Consider the following 22,803-nt stretch of genomic DNA (forward strand, 5'->3'; position numbering starts at 1 on the left):
TGGTCATTATTGCATGTAACCATTTTAAGCATAACCTGATATTTAAAAGTAACATTCAAAAGAAAATTTTAAAATAAAATTTAAAAAGAGAAAAAATAGTTACATTCACAGAAGAAAGTGAAAATTTGGAAAATATTTTATTGGAAACTTTATATAAGCTCAATATTTAATGCTGTCTCTAATACTTTCATTTTATTTTTCAAATCATAATGATACAATATGTAGAAAATGGAAATATTTTTTTTTACCAAATCCCATATAGATGCCCCTAAATCCCTCCTCCCGCTTCTTCCCCTTTACCTCAGTGGGACATACAAATTGTGTAATTTTAAAAAATTTTTATTTTATATTGGAATATAGTTGATTAACAATGTTGTGTTAGTTTCAGGTGTACAGCAAACTGCTTCAGTTATATATATACACGGATCTATCCTTTTTCAAATTCTTTTCCCATTTACGTTCTTAAAATTGTGTAATTTTCTATGTGTGCCGTGACAAGGAAAAAGGTTCCGAAGCTCTGTTCTAGTAAATTTTAAGTTCCAATATCTGCTTCTTCCTTTTGGCTGACCTCCAAGGGCAGTGCTTTGTTAAAAAAGAAACGAATATAATAAATGTTTAGTAGGTGAGTGAATGATGAACAGTTCTTGCGGCCCCTCTGTCTCTCTGTAGTTCAAAATGAGCCTTCGAAGGCGAGAGGAAGGGGAGGGAGAGCATGAATTTACTGAAGAAAAGCCCCACCCAATGAAGTTTAAAGATCACTGTTACGCAGTTTCAAAGTCAAACCAGGAGAGGGCACAGAAAACTTCTGCTTGAACATCTAACAAAGAAAGGAGAATTCAGAAAATGGACAGAGCTCTCATTCAATCGCTCAATCAGGTGACATACAGTTTAGATGGTTTAGTCAATCAGATTTCATCCTGACACCTCAACAATTTGATAATACAATAGGCTATCTTAATGTAATCTTTGCACCGTTTGAGTTTTTCTTGAGGAAAAGGTTTAGATTTTTCAAAGCCCCGGCCAGTCTCCGATGCATTCCTTTTCTTTTCTTTTTTTTAATATTTATTTATTTAGGCTGCCCGGGGTCTTCATTGCGGCACGTGGGAACTTCGTTGTGGCACCCGGACTCTTAGTTGCAGCATGCAAACTCTTAGTTGCAGCATGCATGTGGGATCTAGTTCTCCGACCCGGGATGGAACCCGGGCCCCCTGCATTGGGAGCGCGGAGTCTTACCCACTGGACCACCAGGGAAGACCCAGAACATCTTCATATACGTGTTTGGAGGATAAAGATCAATGCTTGAAGTACAGATAGAGATCTCATACAAATAAAGCATGTGTGATACACTATTTCCTGTAGTGTAATAAAATCAGTGGTATGATAAAGTATTTGTTCTGTTTCATGATGACTTGTTTTCACATTCCAATTTCCTTCTGAATTCAACACTTGCTATATTTTATCTCATTTGTCCTTCCAGTTATCCTATAAAATAAATATGACATATTATTTATATTTAACAAGGAAACTGAAGTGCTAAGCCAGTGATGTTACTGCATATTACAAAGCAACTTCCTCCCTAGAATCCCTAATTAGAGATTATTTTACCTGTTAAAGGTTCTGGTCAGAGTGGTTGGGAGGGAGGGAATCTCATAATTTATTGGATAGCTAAGAGGATAAAAGGATTCCCCTGCATTGACATTATTCCCATAGCTACTTTCAAACTCATTTCAGAGCTCCACTTTTGACACTTAAGATCCAGACTCCAAATATGCACTTCATTACTTAAACCTGGTTTCTGGAACAATAGCCAGCAGCTAAGTAATCTGTCCTAGCTTGGAGTTCAAAAACAGAACAAGAATCATTATCAGGCTTTCTGATTTCTAATCTAACAGCCTGTCTACTGCCTTGTGGGTGGGTCAAATACACATTTTTTTTTCTTGCCTTTTACTTGATTTTCTCTCTCCTTTAATGAAAAAATACAATCTTCCTTTTAAAATCTTTAGTTTTTTTCTGATTACAAAACTAATACATGTGTAGGTTACAAAGTGAAAGTCCACCATAGTCTATCCCTACCTGCTCAAGGTTACATTTCAATGCATATGAGGTTTTTGAAAATATCAAAACTGGGAGTTCCCTGGTAGTCCAGCAGTTAAGACTCTGAGCTCCCAATGCAGGGGGCGTGGGTTCCATCCTTGGTCAGAGAACTAGATCCCGCATGCCACAACTAAAGATCCCACGTGCCGCAATGAAGATCCCAAGTGCCACAACTAAGACCCGGTGCAGCCAAATAAATAAATAAATATGTTTTTAAAAGATAATATCAAAACTGGGCTTAGCCTATATAAAATGGTTGGCAACTTACTTTTTTCACCTTAAAATGCCTTGGGAATCTTCAAGATAAGCGGTTTTTTTTTTTTAACTGTTTTATTTAGGTGTAACTTATATGCCACAAAAATCACCTCTTTTTAAGTGTAAAATTCAATGATTTCTTCTATAAACCTGTGCAACCATTCCACCACAACTCAGTTCTAGAACACGTCCATCACCCCCAAAAACTTCCCTCATGCCTGTTGATAAACTTTTTTAAAGGGTACATTTTTGTGGATAATTACAATCATGAATAACAAGTCCCAGAAATTTCCACTTTGCCTAGCTTTCATTTGCTGCTGGCAGGCAAGAAGAAAATTGCAAAAGCCCATCAACAAATGTTGGAAGAAAACACAAGCTGATCGACAGCTGTTTGCTCAAAATAGTTTATTCATCCACTCCAGCTTTTACTGAGTGTCAGCCAAGTGCCGGGCTATTGGTTAAGTCTGTAGGAATATAAAAACGAGAATAGCTGTCTTCTCCTGGAATCAACTGGATGTGAGTTCAACAGTATGCAACCTAACTTAAGAGTTTCAATATTCAATGGGTTTGAGTGATAAAAGTGGTAAAATTGGTGTGATATTTGGACTTCCATTTCCAGAAGTCACGATAGAGAAACAGGGACCAGACTTACTGTTCCACCTACAACAACCAAAGGAGGATCAAAAAGTTATGAAACAATGGTCTTTATACATTGGACATCAGACCACAAAGGACGGTAATCCTTGAGAAAGAAGCAAATGAGACAAGCCCTGGTACTGTCCAAGAACTACCTGAGTTTCCAGGCTACAGTGCAAGGATGGAAAACTGAGGCAGAGCCCAGTGGAGTCCCTGAGTCCGGCATACAGAGCTGAGTCCAGGGAGACCAAAGCAGCTAGAGTTCATAGAACGGAGTGACAGAGATGGGGGAGCAGTTCAGAGAAAGAAAAAACCCCAGAGATTTCTTCTAGTATTCACCAAGGTACTGCTTAGAACCTATGCACAAGAAAACTTCCCCAGGCTGGGGAAAGAACCACTTGAAAGGATTGGAGGGAAAGGTTCTTCACTCTTATACCCGGCTGGGAATAGTGCCTATTCCCACTAGCCAGATTAGAAAAAATTCATAGTTTGGGAATTCCCCAGCAGTCCAGTGGTTAGGACTTGGCGCTTTCACTGCAGGGTCCCGGGTTCAATCCCTGGTCGGGGAATTAAGATCCCACAAGCTGTGTGGCACGGCCAAAAGAAAAAAAGAAAAATTCATAATTTATGGAGCATTGGGAAGAGTACTCATAGAGGTCTTGCCTCAGGGGGAATAATCAGCCCTAGAGTCAGCACTGCTCTCGTCCTATCTAACAACTCTTTAAAAAAGCAAGACGCAAAAAAATCAAACTAATTCCAAAGTAACTTAACAACACCCCAGAACAAACCTCAAGTTTTATAGGAATACAAACATATACAGCACTGGGAATTCCCTGGCGGTCCAGTGGTTAGGACTCTGAGCTCCCAATGCAGGGGGCCAGGGTTCGATCCCTGGTCAGGGAACGAGATCCCTCATGCTGCAACTAGTGGATTGCAGCATGAGGGATCTAGTTAAATCCCAAATAGATAAATAAATATTTTTAAAAATTTCCAAATTTAATGAAAACCATAGATCTAAGCAGCTCAATAAACCCCAAGCACAAGAAACATTAAGAAAACCACAGCACCGTACCTGAATCAAAGAGCCTGCTTGGGACATTCAAATCTTTTATTAATGACAACATGATTATTTTCATTAACTTTTATATATATGAAGCACCATCAATTCTATAAATCATTGTGGGGACTTCCCTGGTGGCACAGTGGTTAAGAATCTGCCTGCCAATGCAGGGGACATGGGTTTGAGCCCTGGTCCAGGAAGATTCCACATGCCACGGAGCAACTACGCCTGCGTGCCACAACTACTGAAGCCTGTGAGCCTAGAGCCCATGGTCCGCAACGAGAAGCCACTGCAATGAGAAGCCCGCGCATTGCGACGAAGAGTAGCCCCCGCTCGCCGCAACTAGAGAAAGTCCGCACGCAGCAAGGAAGACCCAACACAGCCATAAATAAATAGATTAATTAATTAATTTTAAAAATCATTGTGCTAGGTTCCTGGATATCTAATTTTTCTTATTCCATTTAAAATTTCTTCTCTTTTCACCAGAGGATAAATTGGCTAGTCTTCACTGCTTAGTCTCTGTGTTCAGAACTGCACATGTGTTCTAACTTGATGAAGCTTTTAAAGAAACAAAGGACTGGGAATGCGCAGTGAGTCAGTGGGATTCAACTCCGAATATGGGTCCTCCTAGTTAAATATGTCCTTCAATGCCAGGGGAAATTTCACCTTCTCTATTTAAAAGCCTTTTTAACAACAAAAAGGCTGATAGTTTTAAGCCCTTTCTCTCAAATATTTTAAATCCTCAGAAGATCAAACTAACAAAATAACTGAAATGAGTACTGGATACAAATTCTATGTAGACTATCTGCTGTTTGTCATTCCCATCCTATGATTTTCCCTTCACATGTACAGAAAGTTCACAGATGTTAAGAAATTGTTGTTTTGGCATAAAATCAGATACAGAAAGGAGGCGTTTGTGCCATCAACTAGGAAGAGCAATTACCTAGGACAACTGCTGTTCGAGCAATGCATCAGGCCAACAGCTTCTTCTGCACTTGGGAGCTTCCTGGACACACAGAAACTCTCAGGCCCTGCTCCAGACCTGAAGACTCATAATATGCATTTTAACAGGATCCGCAAATGGTTCAACTTCGAGAAGCACTGGTGTCTGGCAAATAGTTTCTCTGATCATGTTTCCTTACGCATGAAAAAAAAAAAAGCGAAACCTGCCCACCTTATTTCACAAGTTGATGATTAGAATGAAATAAGTGAAACCCAATCCAAGTATAAGTTAGGAACACATGAAACACCAAACTTTCTAACAAGCAGTACACACAAGTCCCAGGCACAACACAGTATTTCTGGATTAAAAATGCTGAACAGTGGGCTTCCCTAGTGGCGCAGCGGTTGAGAGTCCGCCTGCCGAGGCAGGGGACACGAGTTCGTGCTCCGGTCCGGGAAGATCCCACATGCCGCGGAGCGGCTGGGCCTGTGAGCCATGGCCGCTGAGCCTGTGCGTCCGGAGCCTGTGCTCCGCAACGGGAGAGGCCACAACAGTGAGAGGCCCGCGTACCGCAAAAACCAAACAAAAATGGCTGAACAGCAAAAAGACTGGCAATGTTACTAGATATCCCAAAGACAAGGCTTTTTTAAAAAAATTGCTAAATATGTAAAAAAATTTTTTAAGTTTTTGACTTCTGGGAGTATCTTTTTTTTTTTTTAATCGAAATCTGTTATCCTTCAGTCTACAAGTACTCAAGACACAGTCGTTTCAGGAAAGCACAGCACACAGAGTTCCTATGTCTCTTTTCTGGCCAAAGCAATCAAGCCTAAGTCTTCACATAAGCCACAAGGAAGGAAACTACAGGAAGCCACGCCAGGGACTACTAACAGGCACTTGTCTCTCAGCCAGCCACTGCCTCAGTCACATCCTTGCAGGAACTAGAGTCTGAGCCGGTTCGCTAGGCTGAGGTGGCCAAGGCAGTGTGGACCGGGTCCACCCAGTGCGGCCCTGCGGCACCCCAGCCGCCGGGTTAGTCCTAAAGGAGCCGGAGCCCGCCTGATCGCAGATGCCCGGAAGCCCAGGTTCAAGCCTTGAAGGCGCAAGGGTGTGGGGGCCACCATCGGGGATTCCGCCAGAGAGAAGGCAGCAGCCGCAAAAGACCCTCCACTGGCGTGTCCAAGAGCCTGGGCCGGGTCTAAAGCTTCCACCACTACCTCCCGGGATAAAGCCAAGCAGCGCAAACTAGCGGGAGCTGGGGTCACTTAGCAACCAGGAGCCCAGAGCGCGGACGCAAGGCATTGGTCACGCGCGTCAGGTGATCGGACGCCACTGCCCACTGGGAGATTACAAAGCAGGCACGTGATGCGGCTCAGGCGAGTTTCTGCACGGCTCTGGGACGGCGGGCGTGGTGATGCGGCTGGAGGGGCGTTTCTTGGGGTTTCCGCCCTGGAGTCGTAAGAACTCCTGGCTTTGGCTGGCCTGACCGAAGAGAAACGCAACCGGCAGTTGAGGCATTTCTGCGCCGGCTATAGCGAAGCGATGAAACGGTGCTGAATTGGGTTCAAGAGTCTAGTTTGGTCGTGCAGGAGCATTTCCTGAGAATAAGACTCGTCAGATGCTGAAATTTGCCTTCCGAAACAGAGACAGTTCTGACCAACCGGTTTAACACGAGCAAATGTTAGGATGCCAAGAAGTTTCGTGACAAATACGGGGTGAATATTAGGGATATAAAGGATACTGAATTGGGCAGTATATTCAGCGCTGGCTAAAAGAGAGATACTGCATCTGGGGCAAGAGGAGTTTTTTTTGGGCGGAGGCCGGTAGAGGGACTGTCTTGCTGAAGTAGTTGTTGAAAAGGTAGAACTTACATTGTGAATTTAGAGAACGAATTCAGCTTCTCGTGAGTGAGGGGGCGGAGCCTAGTTATCCACACGTCAGTTCATGAAGTCTAGGTCCCAGCGTGCAGACCAGGATGTGTGGGCACCCTGCAACAGGCCTGTGAGGCCTGGCTAAAAAGAAAAAAAAAAAAATCTAATTTGAAAGGGATTTGAAGAGAGAACTTGGGATGGCCCAGCTCTTCTTTTTACAAACTGTCCAGGAGGTTGTTGGCAATCCTTTCATTCTAACAAATTTCCCTCTAGCAAGCAGAGGGGTTTGAAGTACTATTGGCAGGACTTCTTGGTGGTCCAATGGTTAAGACTCCGTGCTTCCACTGCAGGGTTCGATCCCTAGTCGGGGAAGTTCTGCATGACAAAAAAATAAAATAAAGTACTACTGGCATATGCCTTGCAGCTGTCCTTGGGTCTTCTTTCACACCCCATATCCAATGCATCAACGAGTCCTATTGGCTATACCTTCAAAATGAGTTCACAATCTGACTATCTCCACTTTTCTCTACCTGCACAGCTACCACACTGGTTAGATTCCCCCATGATCTTTCACCTGAGTTATTGTAATAGCCTTCTAGCTAGTCCACTTTTGCCTTCCTCCACAAGTCAGTCAAAGTGATTCTTTTCATGTCACTTCTCTGCACAACATGCTCCAGTGGCTTCTTTTTTCAGTCAGTAAAAGCCAAGGTCCTTTCAATTACTTATCACATAATCTGGTCCGATGGGCTCCTATCCACTTCTCCTCATTCATTAATCTCCAGAAGTTCTATTCTTCATGGTGCTTCTTCAACAGGGCCAGTATCCTTCCATATTTAGTTCTTTGCACTTGCTGTTACCTGTGCTGAGCATTCTCCCCAGATGTCCACATGATTCATGCCTTCACGTCATTCATTTGCTCAGGTGTCACCTTGTAACATAGGCTTTCTCTGACCACCATGTGTAAAGTAGCAACCACTGCGTGCCCTAATTCCCCACCCCTCCCAAACACTGCTTGTTTGGTTTTTTTTCTATATAGCACTTATCACCACCTAACATATTTTATATGTTCTTTGTCTGCCACCCCCTCCTAGAACATAAACTCCATGGGGATAGGCACTTTGCCTTGTTTCCTGCTGTACCATTAGTACCTAGAACAATGTCTGGCATGCAGTAGGTGTTAATAATTGTTTGTTGAAGAAATAAATGGTCTATGCCCCATACGGTTCTACTGCTGATTATGGTGAGTGGACCAAAGTTGCTCCATGTGGCTAAAGGACTTTGAACATATCCACAGTATTGTAATGACTCTGACATTGGCAGTGCCCACTCTCAGAATGCTTTGTATCCACTTTGTATCTTTTTTTTTTTTCTTTTTTGCGCTACGCGGGCCTCTCACTGTTGTGGCCTCTCCCGTTGCAGAGCACAGGCTCCGGACGCGCAGGCTCAGAGACCATGGCTCACGGGCCTAGCTGCTCTGCGGCATGCGGGATCTTCCTGGACCGGGGCATGAACCCATGTCCCCTGCGTCGGCAGGCGGACTCTCAACCACTGCGCCACCAGGGAAGCCCAGCTGATGATTTATACCCTGTTAAAATGCAAATACCCTAAGAGAGATCATATTGAGTTTCCGCTGTCACTAGTACCTTAGTGTGAATTAGTCCAAATCCTTTCTTGAGAGCAAGTTTTGAAAAGGCAAGTGAAGAAAGTAGGAGCACATGAGAAGTAAGAGGAACAGGTGGAGAGAAAGTTCAGAAGCCAAGGAAGGAGCTTGCCAAGGACAAACTTTGGCTTATTTTGTAGTTTTGCCCAGGGCTGACTCTAATAATCAAAGTATATATTGATCTCTAGCTCCAAACTTCTGAGTAGGCCATTATGGCGCTTGAAATTACAGCCATATTTACCTGAAATGTTTTGATAGCCCAGTGAGTACAAGGTGCATCTGAAATGAGGAAGAGTTGACCTAGAATTTAGTGGGACTGAAACGCTATCAGATTTTAGGAAAGATAAGCAGGAAAGGAAGGAGGCATTGCATTATACATACGCACATGATCCCAGCCTAAGAAATAGGAAACCAAAAGAGTTTTTGTGTTAAGGTAAAATGAGAAAAATGGAGCATCATCTGCTATCAGTTGACATGCCAGGAAAAATGAGGAGAGATAGGCCTCTTTGAGCAACCAGGAGCTGATGAGGAAGTAAAGTTTTAAAGAGCAATATATATCAATACCTGCTTTAAAAAAAAAGAAAGGCAACCTCGCCAGACAAAAAGAAAGGCAACCTCGCCAGACACCAAATTTGTCAGCACCTTGATCTTGGACTTCCCAACCTTCAGACCTATGAGAATTAAATGGTTTACTGTTAAGCGCTGACCCCACCCCCCGCAAAAAAAAAGCAGGCACAAATATCAAACAAATACTTTCAGTATTTGGGAGATTTAATTCCTATTGTGTGGAATTTTTTAAATCAACTAGGGTAGATATCTTTACTGATTTGCTCTTTTTTTTTTTTTTTTTTGTGGTATGTGGGCCTCTCACTGTTGTGGCCTCTCCGGTTGCGGAGCACAGGCTCCGGACGCACAGGCTCAGCGGCCATGGCTCACAGGCCCAGCCGCTCCGCGGCATGTGGGATCTTCCCAGACCGGGGCACGAACCCGTGTCCCCTGCATCGGCAGGCGGACTCTCAACCACTGCGCCACCAGGGAAGCCCTGCTCTTTTTAATACAGAAGAATTAGGCAAGAATCTCAAAGTAGACAGCAACCTTGCTGGTGGTGACCAAATGGTGAGGAAAGTCAGGGGTCTGGAGCACAGCAAGATTTCCCCACATTTAAAGTGCAGGAAGAGCATTTGTGCTCTAGTCAAATTGATGTTTTCACTCTTCAAGTTTCTTCCAGTTTGGAGAATCTGCCACTCACTAGCTGAGCGAACTTGGGTAAGTTAATTAAAATCCCCACACCTGTTTCCTTATCCATGAAATGGGAATGAATACTAATCGTTCCTATCTCTGAGGGCTTTTAGAAGGATAAAATGAGGTCTCACATTCAGCAGTGTAAAATAATGGTTAAGACTGTGGACTTGAGTTTTATTTATTTATTTATCTATTTATTTATTTATTGGCCATGCCCTGCCACTTGCGAGATCTTAGTTCCCCGACCAGGGGTCGAACCCGCACCCCCCCACCCCCCCCACCCCCCCCCCCACCCCCCACACACACCCCGGCAGTAGAAGCATGGAGAGCTAACCACTGGACTGCCAGGGAAATCCCTAGACTCAAGTCAGATTGCCTGACTGGAATTCGAGCTTCCATTTGTGTGTCCTTGGGCAAGTGACTGACCCCTCTCTATGCTTCAGTTTCTTCATCGGTAAAATGGAGATAATACCTCACAGCATTGTTGTGAGGATTAAATGCCTCAACACGCAGAACATTCATGGAGGAGTGCCTGGCAAGAAGTGAGCATTGCAAATGTTAGCAATCATTTGCAAGGTTCTTGACAAACAGCAATGATCATGGAACTTTTTGGTAGCCCTGCTTGTCTAGGCCTTGTCCAACCCACCCCATCCTGACTTAGAATTAAGGACCAGAGAGGTCTGAAGCTATTTGTGGTCACAAGTAATAGAGATGCAAAGTCCATCTCGTAGAGTGGTGAGAGAGAAGTGGGAGGAGCTACCTTGAGCCAGATCACAGGAGGCAACTGATCAGAGTCCAAAGGGAGTGAGAGGCCCAAGAGGAAAGGGTCTGATTGGGAAAAAGCTGTGGGCTTATACTAGTTAGGATTCTTTTGGTTGCAAATTTTGAAAACCATAAGTCAAAATGGTTCAAGGAAAAATGTATCCACTCAAATGCCCATCAGCCACAGAAATGGATGAATTATGGTGTATTTCCCAAACAAAATACAACGAGAATGTACAAGTTATAATTACATACAACAATTTGGACAAAACCTACTTAATGTCGAGTGAAAGAAGGCAGACACAAGACTACATGCTGTGTGAGTCCACTCATATGTGGTAGAAAAACAAAATGTATCTATGCTATTAAATGTCAGGATACTGGTTACACTTGGAGGGGTTTGGGGAGGGAGAGTTAGTGATTAGAAGGAAGGCTATGGGACATCCCTCGTGGTCCAGTGGTTAAGACTTTGCGCTCCCAATGCAGGGGGCCCGGGTTCGATCCCTGGTCATGGAACTAGATCTCGCATGCTGCAACTAAAAGATCCCGCATGCCGCAACTAAAGATCTCACACACAGCATCGAAGATCCCACGTGCCGCAACTAAGACCCAGCACGGTCAAATAAATATATATTTTAAAAGATTACTATTAATTATAGAAAGAAGGATAAGGGGGGCTTTTGAGGTACTGATAATGTTCTGAACAGGGGTGCTCAGTTTGTGAAAACTCACCGTATACACTTAAAATGCATGCACGTTTTGTGTATTATGCGCCTATATTCAGTGTACCAATTATCGTTCTTTGTAACAAACCACCCCAAAGTTAGTCATGTAAAATAACCATTTCATTATGCTCACAGATTCTGTGGGTCAGGAATTCAGAAAGGATACAGTGGAGGCAGCTCCCTGATGTCTGGGGCCTCAGATGGGAAGACTCAAAGGCTGGAGATGATTCAACAGCTAGGGTTGAAATCAACTGGAAGTGTCTTCATTCATGTTCTAGGAAGGTTTTCCTGGTAATTGGCTTTGATCTCAGCTAGGTTGTTGCCTGAACCATCGATACATGTTATCTCCACGTAGTCTCACTGCCTGGGGTAGTTTGGGCTTCCTCACAGCATGGTTTCCAAGAGCAAGTGTTCCAAGAGAATCAGGCAGAAGCTATATTGCCTTTTATGAACTAGCCTCAGAAGTCACACAGTGACACTTATGCCAAAGTCCATCTGCCATAATTCAAATGGAGGGACATATACCCCATGTCTTAATGGGAGGAATGTCATGATTACATTATAGCATGAATATATAAGATGGAAGATATTGCCGTGGCCATCTTTGGAAAACAAAATCATTCACACCTGGGCACCAACAGAAAAAAATGTAACACAAAAATCTGTCAGCTCGTGATTCCAAGTTCAGCTGAACCCTTGATACCATCTGGCAATTCTACATCATTTCTCTACTCAATTTGCTTCAACTTACAATGGTTATTTCAAACCTTCTCTGCTGTAGTAGGCGCTAGGTATGTCTCACCTAAAACCTGTTACAACCCCTCCCCCGACCCACCCCCCACCCCCCCACCCCGCACCCTGCACCCCGCACCCCATTCATACCTTTTAATGAGGTGAGAAAACCTAAACACTCACTTTTCCTGGCTTTTTTTTTTTTTTGCGGTACACGGGCCTCTCACGGACGCGCAGGCTCCGGACGCGCAGGCTCCGGACGCGCAGGCTCAGCGGCCATGGCTCACGGGCCCAGCCGCTCCGCGGCCTGTGGGATCTTCCCGGACCGGGGCACGAACCCGTATCCCCTGCATCGACAGGCGGACTCTCAATCACTGCGCCACCAGGGAAGCCCCTTCCTGGCCTTTTCTTGCATCTGTGTGACACAGTTCTGGCCAGATGTAAGCAGAAACCTACTGGGGGACTCCTGGGCAACCTCTTGCTTGGACAAGAAAATGATGCATGGGGTGGAGGCAACCAGCTATATCATGACCTTCAGGGAAAGGCCAAAAGATTTGCCAAAATACTGTCCCTTGTATCACTGAGTCACTGAACCAATGCTGCTGTCTACCTCCAGGCTTCCTATCCCATAAGAAAAATAAACCCTCACTTGCGTAAGCCATTGGTAGGCTTTCTGTACCTGATAACAACCACTCTTCTCCACCCCGCCCCCTCCCTCCACCTTCTGTCTTTATGCTCCACAGAAAACCTTCCCTCTTCCCTTACAGAGATACATCTTCAGCTGGTCTTTCCCTTACTTTCTTGCCACCAAACCTACCTACACTTACCTGCATCCATAGCCATCCTGACCCCTCCTTCCCTCCTGTTATAATAGAAGAGGGTGTCCCTACTCCGTGGATGGGGGAGTGGGGAGTAAATGAGGAGATGCCAATCTTGTATCCATTGTATCCTCCTCTTTCCCTTTCGGTTTTCTGACTCATCCTCATGTTTTGGGCTTCTATTTCTCATCAGCTATGTGGCTTAAACAGGCCATTAAAGTAACACATATTTTATCGAGTGGATTCTAAGCTGTGCCCAATAAAAAGCACTGCAATAGGTGCTGGGGTTTGCCAGGGCTAGGAAAGAAGCAGTCCAAGTAGAGGGAAAAATATTTACGAGGCAGGGAAATGGAGCTTAGGAGGAACTGAAAGTCACAATGTGGCAGGGAGGGCAGAGTGCAGACAGGGCTCAGGAGGCAGGGCTGAAGAGCAAAGCAGGGGCCAGTGAGCAGGGGTTCGTGATTTTGGTTTTAACCCTAAATCATCAGAACAAGAAGAAAAGTAAGCTGTCTGAGCCTCAATTTCTTCTTTGGAAAACATGTCTGAGAACAATCTGCTAGGTTCTCAGTCTCCTGTATCAGTTTGAGAGTTCGTTAAGGGCAAAGACCTGTATTTTTATGCATTTTTGTACCCACGTGGCTATTTGCCAACACGCGCTCAATAAATGCCTGTCGGATGAATAAATGAGATTTTGGAGTCCTCCACCGACGTCACTTACTAAATCAAGCAATTAATACTTATTTCTTTCTCCTCGTTTGTTCCCCTTTCCTCGCCCTTCCACCCTCTCCCGTCCCCAGAGCCCTGCAATCCTCTCCTACTTCCCGCCTCCCCTTCCCAGCTCCGCCCCTCCGCTGCGCCGCGAAGGCGGAGCGGGTCAGGCGGGCTTTACGGCATCGGCGTTGCGGCGGGGCGGGGCGCCGGGCGGCTGGCGCGCTTGGCGGCAGCGGTGGGAGGCAGGCAGGCCGGCAGGCAGGCAGACGAAGTTGCAGGCGGGTGGTGGCGGCTGTACTTGCTGGTGAGGGTGGGAGGGAGTGAGTCACTGAGCGTGTGTGAGGGAGGGAAGGAGCGAACGGGCGGGCGAGCGAGCAGCCCGCGCCGTCCGCCTGCAGCACCAGCCAGGCCCCGCCGCCGCCGCCGCCCCGCGCCGAGGCCGGGCCGAGCCGAGCTGGGTCGGGCCCGGGCCATGCTGCTCACCGTGTACTGTGTGCGGAGGGACCTCTCCGAGGTGACCTTTTCCCTCCAGGTCGACGCCGACTTCGAGCTGCACAACTTCCGCGCGCTGTGTGAGCTCGAGTCCGGCATCCCCGCAGCCGAGAGCCAGGTACGCTGAGCGGCGAGTGGGGCCTCCCTCCGGAGCTAGCCCTCCCGCCTCGGGGCCTCACGCACTCCTTTTGCTGCTGGTGAGGAATTGGGGAGTGGAGGGGAAGCAGGATGGCCATTCCCAGCCCACCCCCGCATCCGGGAGGGAGCTGGAATCGGTGGCTGCCCCCATACGCCCCAAGCGTGGGGTGGGGTGCTGGGGAAGAGAGCGGAGAACCTGACCGCAGACGCACCCACTGCAGCCTGAGGAGCGCGTGCACTGTCGGGCGGCCCGCCCCACCTTGTGGCTCTTTGACCCCTTCTCTAATTTCTTGAGTTTGGGGTGTCGGCGTAGACCTAAGAAGAAGCCGTAGGTTTGCAAGAGTTCATGCATTCTGCTTCCCCAACCAGAAATACCAGTTTGGATCACTGTGGTAGATGGATGTTCATGTGCTTTTTTGGAGAGGGCTCCTGCCTAAGTAAACGTAATTTACCTTATGTGTAGAGATTTGCGCTCGAAGTGAAGGGAAAAGTTTGAGACTTGCACCACCTTGTTTTGAAGCCTCTGGAAATGCTCTTTTCCCTATCACATGCGTTTCTGGTTAAATTATTATTTTTTTAAAGTAATTTTATTAGTTCAACCGAAACTATTTCTGTGGTTTCTTCCCTGGTAGTAGGCCAAGATCCCTCTTTCTTTCAGGTCACAGTTCAGTTTGGGTGAGTTCAAAGCTCAGTGCTAGATGAGGATATTTGCTTAAATATGGCCTCAGTGTGATTTGGTTGTTTCATTTCCCTTGCCCTGCTGGAAAGAAATTAAGCTGCTCTTACATTTTAAGTAAGCAGAGTAATTTATTCTTAAAATGCTCTGACTCTGCCACCAGACAGATTGGGTGGCAATAACTCTGTGGCCTTCACACTGAAACATCTAAATCCTGACTTGATAAGTGGGCCTCGGAGGGCATAGTCTAAACATTAAGAAAATTATAGAAGTCGTCCAAGGCCCCAGAAGGTAAATCTTGATTTGCTACTGCAGTTATGAAATAGTTCCAAAAACTGTTGCCTCACTACAGCTTGTTCTGCGCTGTGCTACGGTAAACAAGTGTGTCAATATTTTGTTCAGAAGTATGATTTCTTTACACTTTGAACTTTAGAACCTTGGCATAAGCTGAATATCAAGAAAGAATTTATTTGGGGGCACAAGGTGTCACTCAAATAGGCATTCTGGCAAAAGGGATTTCTTGGAACTTCTGTAAAAAAAAAAAAGAATCCACAAAAACTCAGGAACCAGCTCCTGTCAATGAATCCCTCAGGTAGAGAGCTAGAAAAGAGCAGTTTAAGTAGGGAGGAAAAATCAACTCAGATTTTTGAAGGTGGCTTTTTCAATTGTTTCTCTTCCCTCTGGCTGTGCTTTTACCCTGGTTATAATCACCAGCTGGTAGGGGAAATAAAAAATTAAAATGTAAATTGACTTTGTTGGGCTTGGGAGAAGACAAAGATTGTGATTTCTGTATTCCTGCACTTTTTGAGATGGCTGTAGCCAAAAGAGGGTGTCAGATCGAAAGACGATTAATTGTATGGTAAGGCAGGCACTGTCCTGCCAGTGCGGAAGGTTAGCAGTACCTTACTAATTGAACGGTTAGGCTAACTCCAAATTCTTTCTTATTCATTAGGTCAGTGTTTTGGCATTCACTTCCTTCCCAAGCCAAATTAGCATATGGAAACGTGGGCTCCAACTAGTGTTAAGCCTGTATTACATAGCCGGTAAACAGCTCCTGTTTTTCAAGTTTGTTCTGTTGGCTCCATTGTAACCTAACACAGTGTCTATTTTAGGATGTCTGGTGGTCCGTTGTCTTTCAGTTGCTTGCCCATCAAGCAGGAACAGGATCCACCCTAGACACTTGAGTCATTTCCTTTCACCAAGTCATAATAGTAAATATCATTGTAGTTTTTATGCACAAATACATCGTTTTCACTTACTTGGGGCCTCCCCCCACCCCTCCTTTACCTCCCAGGGTTCTCCCATATTACTCCTCTTCCCCTTCTTCCTCTCCAAGTTCTCCTGGTCTCTTTACCTTTACTCCTCTTACTTCCCTTCTCTGTTCTCGTCCCTTCACCTCCATTTCTGACTCCATTTCTAACGGGGATTTTTTTCCCTTGTTTTTGGCTATTCTTTTCTGTTACTGTGTGTCCAGACCACTGGTCTGCAAACTTTTTCGGTCACGTATCCCTCTGAGTAAAATGTTTTGGAACATGCATCTGTGTGATGTATATAATAAATAATATATATGAACTAATGGTGTATGCATAATATAAATGCATGTATATTACATGTATATAATAGCTGTAAACATCAATTATATACATGAAGTAATACCTTAGGTCATTATAAACAGGCACAGGATAGAATTTAAGGAAGGATAAACTAAAATGGAAATGCAAATTCTAATTATTTTCTGTTTTCTTCCTACATCCTTAAAGAACTGTGTCGCATGTCTGCCCCACATTAAGGATCACTGGTTTATAATTCAGTCTTTCAACATCAGCATCGACTGTGCATAAGGATATGCTTGGAAAGGGTGTTAATTTTTAACAGCTCTAGTCTGATTACAGTAGTTATAATGCAGTGATAACAAATTTAGAATAGGAACAATCTCCACTTGCACATGTGACTGAAGCTGGGCATGTTCCATCTCTTAACACAAGTGTGGGTTTGGAAGCCGGTCATGGCCCTGTTTGATGCTTTGATGCAGACTTGGCTAGAGGAACTTCAAACAATTATTAAGAACTTAGCTTCACTTGAAATTAATATCTTTGCATTTTTGAAAGATTGTTATAATTTACCCCTGTAGGTGGCATGTGGTTAAAAAAAAAAAAGTGTGCAGAATGTATAAGAACTCTCAAATGAAGGCATATTTAAATACCAAATAATAACAGTAACTGTATGATCCTGGAAATGCAGCTCTGCACACAGCATGATCTATTTTGTTTAAAATAAAAACTATTCTGTTTATTTTTATTTATTTATTTGTATATTTATTTTTGGCTGCGTTGGTCTTCGTTGCTGCACACAGGCCTTCTCTAGTTGGTGGTGAGCGGGGGCTACTCTTTGTTGCGGTGCGCAGGCTTCTCATTGCAGTGGCTTCTCTTGATGAGGAGCATGGGCTCTAGGCGCTCAGGCTTCAGTAGTTGTGGCACGTGGGCTCAGTAGTTGTGGCGCACAGGCTTAGTTGCTCTGCAGCATGTGGGATCTTCCCGGACCAGGGCTCAAACCCGTGTCCTCTGCGTTGGCAGGCAGATTCTTAACCACTGCGCCACCAGGAAAGTCCCTGTAAAACACTATTTTATTTATTGTTACTATTTTTAAATAAATTTATTTATTTATTTTTGATTGTGTTGGGTCTTCGTTGCGGTGTGTGGGCTTCTCGTTGCGGTGGCTTCTCTTATTCTGGAGCACGGGCTCTAGGCACGTGGGCTTCAGTAGTTGTGGCACATGGGCTCAGTAGTTGTGGCTCACGGGCTTATTTGCTCCGCGGCATGTGAGATCTTCCCAGACCAGGGCCTGAACCCGTGTCCCCTGCATTGGCAGGCAGATTCTTAACCACTGCACCAACAGAGAAGCCCAAAACACTATTTTAAACCAGTAGAAACAGAATTTCTATTGTAGCTGGTTTTGGCATGTTTATTTTCACAGGTAATTTTCGTGTATTTCTTTTCTGATAAATACCACATATTCATTATAGAAAATTTGTAACATATAGAAAAGGAGAAAAGAACACCATTACTTATTACCTTATAACTCAGAGATAACTGCAGTTTGCTTTTTAATGTATTTTTTTCTTCCTATATAGTTACAATATATCTTTAAAACATATGGCCTGAACTGTAATAAACAATTTCATACCTTTCTTCAGTCAACACTGCATTGTCAGCATTTTCCAATAACATTTCAAATTCTTGCAGTTTATCATTTTAATGGCCACATAATATACCATCATACAGATGTACTGCAATTTATTTAACAGTTTTCATTTTGCTGTGTTTTTTTTTTTTTTTTTTTTTTTTTTTTTTAAGAAGGAAAGGAGGGCTTCCCTGATGGCGCAGTGGTTAAGAATCCGCCTGCCAATGCAGGGGACACGGGTTCGAGCCCTGGTCCAGAAAGATCCCACATGCCACGGAGCAGCTAAGCCTGTGCACCCCAACCACTAAGCCTGCACTCTGTAGAGCCCGCGAGCCACAACTCCTGAAGCCCAGGTGCCTAGAGCCCATGCTCTGCAACAAGAGAAGCCACCGCAATGAGAAGCCTGTGCACCACAACGAAGAGTAGCCCCCGCTCACTGCAACTAGAGAAAGCCCGCACGCAGCAACAAAGACCCAACACAGCCAAAAATAAATAAATGAATTAATTTTTTAAAAAACCTTTAAAAAAAAGAAGGAAAGGAGGGAGGGAGGGAGACAAGAGAGTTTGTGTTGGTCTATTTATTTATTTATTTATTTAAAATTGGGCTGCATTGGGTCTTCGTTGCTGCAGGTGGACTTTCTCTAGTTGGGGCGAGTGGGGGCTACTCTTCGTTGCGGTGCGCGGGCTTCTCATTGCGGTGGCTTCTCTTGTTGTGCAGCACGGGCTCTAGGCACGTGGGCTTTAGTAGTTGTGGCACGTGGGCTCAGTAGTTGTGGTTCGGGGGCCTTAGAGCGCAGGCTCAGTAGTTGTGGCGCACGGGCTTAGTTGCTCCGCGGCATGTGGGATCTTCCCGGACCAGGACTTGAACCTATGTCCCCTGCATTGGCAGGTGGATTCTTAACCACTTTGCCTCCAGGGAAATCCCTTGCTGGGCATTTGAATTGAATTGGGGACATTTGGAAGCAGTTATGAGTAACATGTCCATGGATACCTATATACTTAAGGCTTTTTTATTTTTTTTTAAGAGGAATCTAGGATGTCCCTCAGGTTTCTGGGTTTTTTTGTTTTTAATTTTTATTTATTTATATTTATTTTTGGCTGTTTTGGGTCTTCGTTTCTGTGCGAGGGCTTTCTCTAGTTGCAGCGAGCGGGGGCCACTCTTCATCGCGGTGCGCGGGCCTCTCACTGTCGCGGCCTCTCTTGTTGTGGAGCACAAGCTCCAGATGCGCAGGCTCAGTAGTTGTGGCTCACGGGCCTAGTTGCTCCACAGCATGTGGGATCTTCCCAGACCAGGGCTCGAACCTGTGTCCCCTGCATTGGCAGGCAGATTCTCAACCACTGCACCACCAGGGAAGCCCTATACTTAAGGCTTTGTCTCCATTTCTGATTATTTCCTCAGGATAAAGTCTTAGGTATGGAATTGCCAGGTCTTTTGGGAGGCTTTTAGTAACTTGTCAAGTTATCTTCCAGAAGGGTTGTAAAAGTCAAGCTGACTATTACATGGGATGGTATGTGTAGATCACTTGGCATATAGTGGGCTTTCAGCTAATGGTAGATACTATTATGAAGCCATTCAAATGTGATTCCAAGGGTTTCGTGGCCAGTTTATGATCCTTAATGCTAGAAATGTACTATTATGATATCTGTTGATTGATTGAAATCTCTCATTCAGAGACCAGGAAACATTTGACATCATGCCTAAAGGCTTTGGAGTTCTATTAATTAGTGGATTGTTAAATATTGGTTAAGATGAGAATTCAGTCTCTAGGGTGCCTCCTCTGGAGGAGTACTAGCAGTTGTGCCAGTTTTGAGATTAAGACTTGTAGCAGGGCTTCCCTGGTGGCACAGTGGTCGAGAGTCCGCCTGCCGATGCAGGGGACACGGGTTCGAGCCCCGGTCTGGGAAGATCCCACATGCTGCGGAGCGGCTGGGCCCGTGAGCCATGGCCGCTGAGCCTGTGCGTCCGGAGCCTGTGCTCCACAGCGGGAGAGGCCACAACAGAGGAGAGGCCCACGTACCGCAAAAAAAAGACTTGTAGCTGTATAAATTTTTCTGTTGTATGTTCTTATAACTGGCAAAACTTGAATTTTGAGCCTTATAACCTTTGAGCTGGGTATTATGAATGGTAGAAAGTATCACCAATGCCATAAACAAAACTCATTTTGTTTTGACTGGTAGAAATTTGAAACCATTGGTCTACTAGATACTCATATTAAGTTGGAAAATCATTCAGATTTATTCTGGAACTTAAGCTACAGAATAATTGTCTTAGATTCTTAAGCCTATTTTAACAACAACAACAACAAAAACCAGTTGTTTGTGGCAGTTATAATTTCAACTAAGCTACTGTTTATCTCATCTTTGTCCTTGGACTAGAATGGTATACACCTGCTGCTTTGTCAGTATGAAGAATGTTTGTTCCTTACCCACATTCTGCAGTCTAGTATTTTTAGGAGATTGGGGCAGATAGCAGTCTTCCATACTTCATGTTACATGTTGGATGGTACTGACTACCTGGATCTTACATTTTTGTTGTTAGGTCAGGCCGCCTTCTTTTTAAAAAATTATGTTGTCTGCTGAGGAAAAACTGTGTAGCTGAACAGTGATGGAATGATGTATGGCATCTGTAAAATGGGGATCCAAAGAGTGAGGGGTTGCTAGTGAGTGCTCCTTTCTTCATGTTCAGGGCAGGGGATACATTGAGCGGTGGACAGTGTTTGATCCCCCTGGTGAGTAGAGGCCCTTAGGAGTGATAGGTGGCTTAATAGCTCTTGTAAAGGTCAAGCTAATTCACCATGCCACTTTGCACTTATATTTGGGAAAGTTGTATGTGGTACTAGGAAAGAGTATGGGCTGTAAAGTCAGGCCATTGTGGCTCCAATCCCAGTTCTCTTCTCAATAGCTATGGAGCCTCAGGTCACCTAACAGTAACTTGTTTCCCTGTACATGAAATGGGACAATTAATATCTACTTCATAAATTATTATGAGACTTATACGAGAGGATATGAGGATTTGGTGGAAGACTGCGAGAACCTAGTAAGATGCTGGCTCCCAGTAGGAGCTCCCTCAGTGGTAGCCGTCTGCTATTTTAATATGGCTTTCCATGTAGCATTTCCAGCCTGAAGAAAATTCAGTGATCTTGTGGATAGGAGCATTCTGATTCTCCTGAGTCTGATTTCTCGTTGTAGACAAGTAAATGTTCTCTTATAAGTACAGTTAGAGTACATTGACTGATCATGTGTCTCTAAATATACTGATAGTTGAATTTCTGACCCAGGAAAATTAAGGAGTAGGCCTTAGGCCACTGGTGCTTTCATTATGGTTGCTTCACAAAGTTGAAGCCCCCTTGTAGGAGCTGCCTGCATGGCATTTCTCTTGCATGCCTCTTTCTTGCTGCACACCTCAACCCATGACACTTGTCACTTCAGATTTGTGGTGGTTTTTAAAGCAATCCCAGAAGTTATAATATGACTCAGGTTGTATTGCAAACCATCTATGTTGATTCTGGTATACTTTTACTATGAGATGTATGCTTAAATAAGGGAGAGTGAATGGGTCGATAGAATGACAGTTGCAATCTATTGTAACAAATTTTAACTTTGCAGGTGAGGGTAGGAACTAACAATACTTTCTCTAGTCCTGTATAGAACTTAAAAAATATAATTCAGCCTACAAATTCTACAGATCATTTTTTTGTTTAACCCCAGAAGTATTTGATTTTGGAAGGAACTAAATTGAGTTTCCTATTCTATTTCTCATGTCATTGCAAATTCTGAGATCAGATATGACAGATCTTTTTTTTTTTCCAGTTTAAATCCTGTATTTTTCAGGCTCTGTGTCAGGCAGTTTTACTATGAGAGCTATGAGGACACTTGAAACATTGTAAAATGGTAGTGTAGCAGAAAGACCTGGAAGGGATAGGTGTAATGATTATCTAGCCCCAGCTGCTTGCTTGACAAATGGGAACTGTGAAGCCTGGACCAGCTGAGTGTCAGGGGCCCTGTCAGAGCCAGGACAGAACTCAAGTACCTCAGTTTGCCAGTGGCCTCGTGGAAAGTGAATTGTTGGGAAGAAAACCTTTCAAAGCCAGAGTCTGTTCTGAATGCCCCTCTACAGAGTAGGTCATGATGCGGGTTAGGTTTTGTGTTCCTTCATGGTGAAATCATAGTATGCCCTTTGTCCCTTTTCTTTCCACAGCCGGTTGTTTCATCTGTTTTTATGCTCTCCGGCTTTCTTCAGTGTTCGATTGCACATCATAAAACTGTTTTCCTTAGTAATACATCCCTGATCCTTTTTTCCATCTGTGTTTAATTGTTCTTTTTTTAATTTCTTCCACTGTTATCTTCCACTCATAAACATAAAAGTGATAAAAGTTTGGGGAAGGTCGAAGAGAAGGAAGAATTCAGGAAGCTTGTGTGTGAGACCATTTAAAAGTGGACACAGTACAGTCATGTACTGCAGGGTGACTGGAGTTAACAACACTGTATCATATATTTGAAAGTTGCTAAGAGTAGATCTTAAAAGTTCTCATCACGGGGGCTTCCCTGGTGGCGCAGTGGTTGAGAGTCCGCCTGCCGACGCAGGGGACACGGGTTTGTGCCCCGGTCCGGGAAGATCCCACATGCCGTGGTGCGGCTGGGCCCGTGAGCCATGGCCGCTGAGCCTGCGCGTCCAGAGCCTGTGCTCCGCAATGGGAGAGGCCACAGCAGTGAGAGACCCGCGTACCGGGAAAAAAAAAAAAAAAAAAATTCTCATCACAAGAAGAAAAATTTATAACTATATGGGGTGATGGATGTTAACAAAACATATC

At 44.4% G+C, this 22,803-nt stretch overlaps 1 protein-coding gene across 1 annotated transcript in view; it reads left to right on the top strand.

Moving 5' to 3' along the window:
• The first annotated feature begins 13,978 nt into the window (after positions 1 to 13,978).
• Positions 13,979 to 22,803, top strand: part of DDI2 (DNA damage inducible 1 homolog 2) — a 29,732-nt gene continuing 20,907 nt past the window's right edge. Inside the window, exon 1 of the mRNA XM_065885595.1 lies at positions 13,979 to 14,116. Coding sequence (XP_065741667.1) covers positions 13,979 to 14,116 — 138 coding nt within the window. The remainder of the gene's footprint in view (positions 14,117 to 22,803) is intronic.

The sequence above is a fragment of the Phocoena phocoena genome, chromosome 1, assembly GCF_963924675.1.
Source record: "Phocoena phocoena chromosome 1, mPhoPho1.1, whole genome shotgun sequence".
In the NCBI taxonomy this organism is placed as follows: domain Eukaryota; kingdom Metazoa; phylum Chordata; class Mammalia; order Artiodactyla; family Phocoenidae; genus Phocoena; species Phocoena phocoena.